The sequence below is a fragment of the Echiichthys vipera genome (assembly GCF_963691815.1).
Source record: "Echiichthys vipera genome assembly, chromosome: 1".
Taxonomy (NCBI): Eukaryota; Metazoa; Chordata; class Actinopteri; order Perciformes; family Trachinidae; genus Echiichthys; species Echiichthys vipera.
In genome coordinates this window covers 14,882,688-14,886,806 of record NC_139826.1, presented here as the reverse complement: position 1 = coordinate 14,886,806, position 4,119 = coordinate 14,882,688, and the positions used below count along the sequence as shown (strand labels likewise).

The window sequence follows — 4,119 nt, the reverse complement described above, 5'->3', positions numbered from 1 at the left end:
TAAGCAGCAGGCCAGACAGCGTGACAGGAATGGTCATCATGTTCTCGTGAATTAGAGAGGGAACAAGCAAACAGCATTCACCAAATCATCCACTCATTTTATGAGTTTCACAGTATCCGTTAACGTATAACCACTATATGGTTATATTAATTACCCAGATTACACTTATATTTGTATTTTTGTTTTTCTTTCCAATAACAATTAAAGCAACATGCACTAATCAAACTGTTTACAATGGATCAAATTAATGTTTCATTTATAAGAGAAATGAAAGTTAACTGGTGGTATACTGGTTAAATAGAATTTCATTGATGGTTCATTTATTAAGTCCACAATAAAGGACACTTTGTTGTTAAAGGGTACATATTATGCTCATTTTCAGAATTCAATATTTGTATTTTGGGTTTCTAGAATATGTTGATTTGCTTTGATGTAAAAAAAACATTATTTTTGTCATGCTGTCTTTCTGAATATACCTGTATTCACCGTCTGTCTGAAATGCTGTTTAGTGCCTGTCCACTTCCCGAAAAAGCCCAGTCTGCTCTGATTTCTCAGCTTTTCCAGATCTTCAACATCTGCACACCAGCATCTTTGCACCATATATGCAGCTGGGGAATGACTGTTAGCAGCACTTTTTACCTATATATAGTATAGTTGTGACATCACAAACGTACCGATGTCCTGACGGCTCGTTTTAAGGCACAGTTTCTGGATACAAGCTGTGAGTATTTCTCTGTGGATTGAGCATGAAACTTTGTATTTATATAGTACTACGACATGCTTTATAATAAAAAAATGCATGGAAATATCACTTTTTACATTATGGGACCTTTAAGAAGAGAAACTAGTCTCTTGCTCACTCATCCTACTAGATTCCAAAGGTATCAATAATTTTTAACCATGGCATGAGGATTGTGATGATAGAATAAACAGATTAGCATCAGAAATCTACTTAAAAACTTAGAAATACAGGCACACAGATAAGATACAGATTGACAGGATTATGAGGTTACCACTTGACACATATCTCCACAGATGTCCCTTTCTTTCAATAGTTATTTTCTGAAGCAAAAACTGGAAGCACTCATAATTTAAACAGACTTCATGAAGATTACTGTAAACCCTGTGTTACTTATTTTTACAAACTAGAAAATGAGACAAATGTGTTTTTAATCAGCTATTGGTTGCATATTGGGATTAGGATGCCATCTATATACAAATTACAAGCAATCAATCAGGCAGCAGTAAGAAACTAAGAAGAGCAAGTCTCAGCATCAAACTTTCCTCCTGAAATGTGAATTCTATTTTAGGGTAGTTTCCCCTTGCTCAGGAGTACAGCACAGTTACAATGACAACAGTGTTGACCCTGTCCTGGGCTGAACAGAGCTGAGCTCACAGGCTGAAACAGACTCTGCACTGTGTCACTTCCTCCATACTGCAGACGTCACACTGAAGCTGAAACACAAAACAAGTACCTACCCAAGCCCACCACTCCCATAATGAAATCAGCCAGTACACCCAACCACATTTGGGTGGTTTTATCACAGTAAGGACTAACCCACTTAACTTTTTACTGCTTGAATATGCCATAATGCTGCATATAAAGATCAAGTTGAAGAAATATTGAACATGTACATGCCTAAAATTACTTGCACATACTCCACATTTATTTCTACACTTGTCATTCTTACTCCGAAAAAAAAAACATTTTTTTGAATTTATACTTATAAGATAAATCTGGTATGGTGCAAATAACTCTACATAATATATGTATATAATGCTACAAAAATGCGGTCAAATACATTGACTTGAGTAGCTTTAATGTTTAGTTCCCATGTGTTTGAAATTTAATGGTAACATACTGCATGCCCTGTGCTCCATCTCATCATTCATCACAGTCTCACTTCATTCTTTCTTACCATGTCCAGCATACAGTCACCCCTTCAGCTATACCACCTAAGGTTGTAATAGTTGCTCTCAGGCTTCAGGAAGCTCTCATTGGGTGTGTAACTGAGAATTATGACAGCAGGAAGACAGGGAGGCAGCAACAAGCATGCGCAAAACTCACCCATAAAACTTAGAGGGTTATATCAGGACATCTGCTATTCCCTCTATCATCAAAACATTTTGTAGGAGCAGAGTTTCGCTTATACCAATTGAGCCACTACTTTTTTTCCTTGCTGTGCACAGTATGTAAGTGTATTAACTTGAATTTCTGACATTTCGAGAATCCCATTTGGCTCTAAAGGGTAACTTCCAAGCATTCCAGAAATACACAAGCAGACAGCTAGTTCAACATGTGATTCGATTCCTTTTTGTCATGCTTAAAATATTAGTTTACTTGAGCCCTGTGGCTCACTGAAGCATATCTCATCTCATCTGCATGGCTACAGTAGTTTTCTTGTAAATGTATATGCACTGGCAAATCTATGCACAAAAATGCAGGCATGCACATACATCCCATCCCTTTACACATACTGCCTGTTCACTCACCGGAGACTCATTAACACAGTAGTTAAAGTCTTCTGTCTTGAACTCTGGTCCTTTCAGATACTATTCAGTTGTAGGGAGCTCACAGGCAGTGTGATGGTAAGGTAATATATGTGGGCAGCCAGTCAGTGTGTGTGCACAGTCTGGCCTTCAGGGAGCATGGTTAAGCGTGGGTGCTTCATTGGAAGGCCGCACCCATGTGTGTCTTTTATTAAAAAACTCCCCTAGTTAGTACACTCCCTCAGCCCACAGAAATCAGCGCTGCTCTCACATAATCCTACCCAGCAGCTACAAACTCCCCACTCCTATCCTTGTCTTCCCTTTGTCCTTCCCTTTCTCTTCTGTCTGGGACTGCCCCTGCACTTTCCAGGCTGAGATAAACAAGAGAGTGACAGTAAGAAACAAGCTTCAACAGAGAAGCGTAGAGGGAGAAATCTGCTCCTGTGTTGTTGAGCAGCCAATCTCTGTGAAAGGAAATCCTCCACACACACAAAGAGAAGCTCCATCTTTTGTGCAAGGAAGCACTTGAGGCCTTGTTGTGGCAGTGTCCCCCCCCACCACCACCACCACCACCCCCCGAATCAGTCCCACCCCCATTGCTTTCCCCCAACGTTCTCACCCCTTTCATCTGTCCCTGAATTCATTTTAAACTGCTTCCACATAGAGGAATAAATTACTCCAAAATGACAAAAGTCGTGTTTCTACAACTTTACACAAAGTGAGCTGTCAAAACCAGGCCTGCCTGCTGTAGGAAAACCGCTCTCCGGCCCTGGAGAATTGCCATGGTAACCATACAGCCAGCTGTTCAGAGGGCTCTCAGGACAAAGCAAGACTTTCCCACGCTGTGCTGGGTCCAACTCATGAAGTTTCACTTTTAGGACACATTTACTAACTCCAGAATTTCCAAATGAGTCATGTTGTGTCCAGGCTGAGAGATAAAGAGATGAGTTAAAGTTAGTTGAGACTTACCATCAGAGCTGACAGTATCTTGATGATCAGTTGGGTCCTGTCCAGTGTCCCTGTAATCCACCCAGTTAATCCCCTCGAGACTGTCGTAGCTGGACTGGGCTTGATCCGTCACTGGTACCACTGTAAAGTGAGGCATGTTTTCATCACTATCCTCTGCGTCTCCAGCTCAGCAACTCAACTTAGCAGGCTAGCTGTTAGCCAGCAGCCTCAGCTCAACTCCCACTAATGGCAACTACATTCCACTACACTGCGCTCACTTCCTCTAGAGGCTATTATCATACTCCCCGCCCACAGTCCAGCCCCTCCTGGGCTTTTTGTGTGAACAGAAAGGGTATGAAGGTCTCAGGGATGCACTTGGAAAGACACCCCCCCACCCCACCACCACCACCACACCTCACCCCAAGGGGAGGGAGTGACCTGTGAGACACAACTCTGATTGAAGAGTTACCGTCATCATCCCTCATTGATGTAGAGTAAAAGGGTAAGATAGTAGGGTGACCACTTTGCTCCTGTTTATGTCATACTGACAACTAACACAGTGAACCTTGTCTGGTCAAGGTTCAGACAGACAGTCCTCTGTGTATGCAGGCCATTCCCAAAGAGTGACGTGGCAGTTGGAAAATAATACAAACAAGAGAAAAGAGTAAATCATCCCAGCCC

The 4,119-nt window shown here is 41.6% G+C and overlaps 1 protein-coding gene across 1 annotated transcript in view; it reads right to left on the bottom strand.

Annotated features, from left to right (window-relative positions):
- The window catches only part of slc12a4 (solute carrier family 12 member 4), a 22,207-nt gene extending 18,566 nt beyond the window's left edge, over positions 1 to 3,641 (bottom strand). Inside the window, exon 1 of the mRNA XM_083917925.1 lies at positions 3,460 to 3,641. Within this exon, the coding sequence (XP_083774051.1) occupies positions 3,460 to 3,595 (136 nt within the window). The 5' untranslated portion in view covers positions 3,596 to 3,641. The remainder of the gene's footprint in view (positions 1 to 3,459) is intronic.
- Between the last annotated feature and the right edge of the window lie 478 nt (positions 3,642 to 4,119).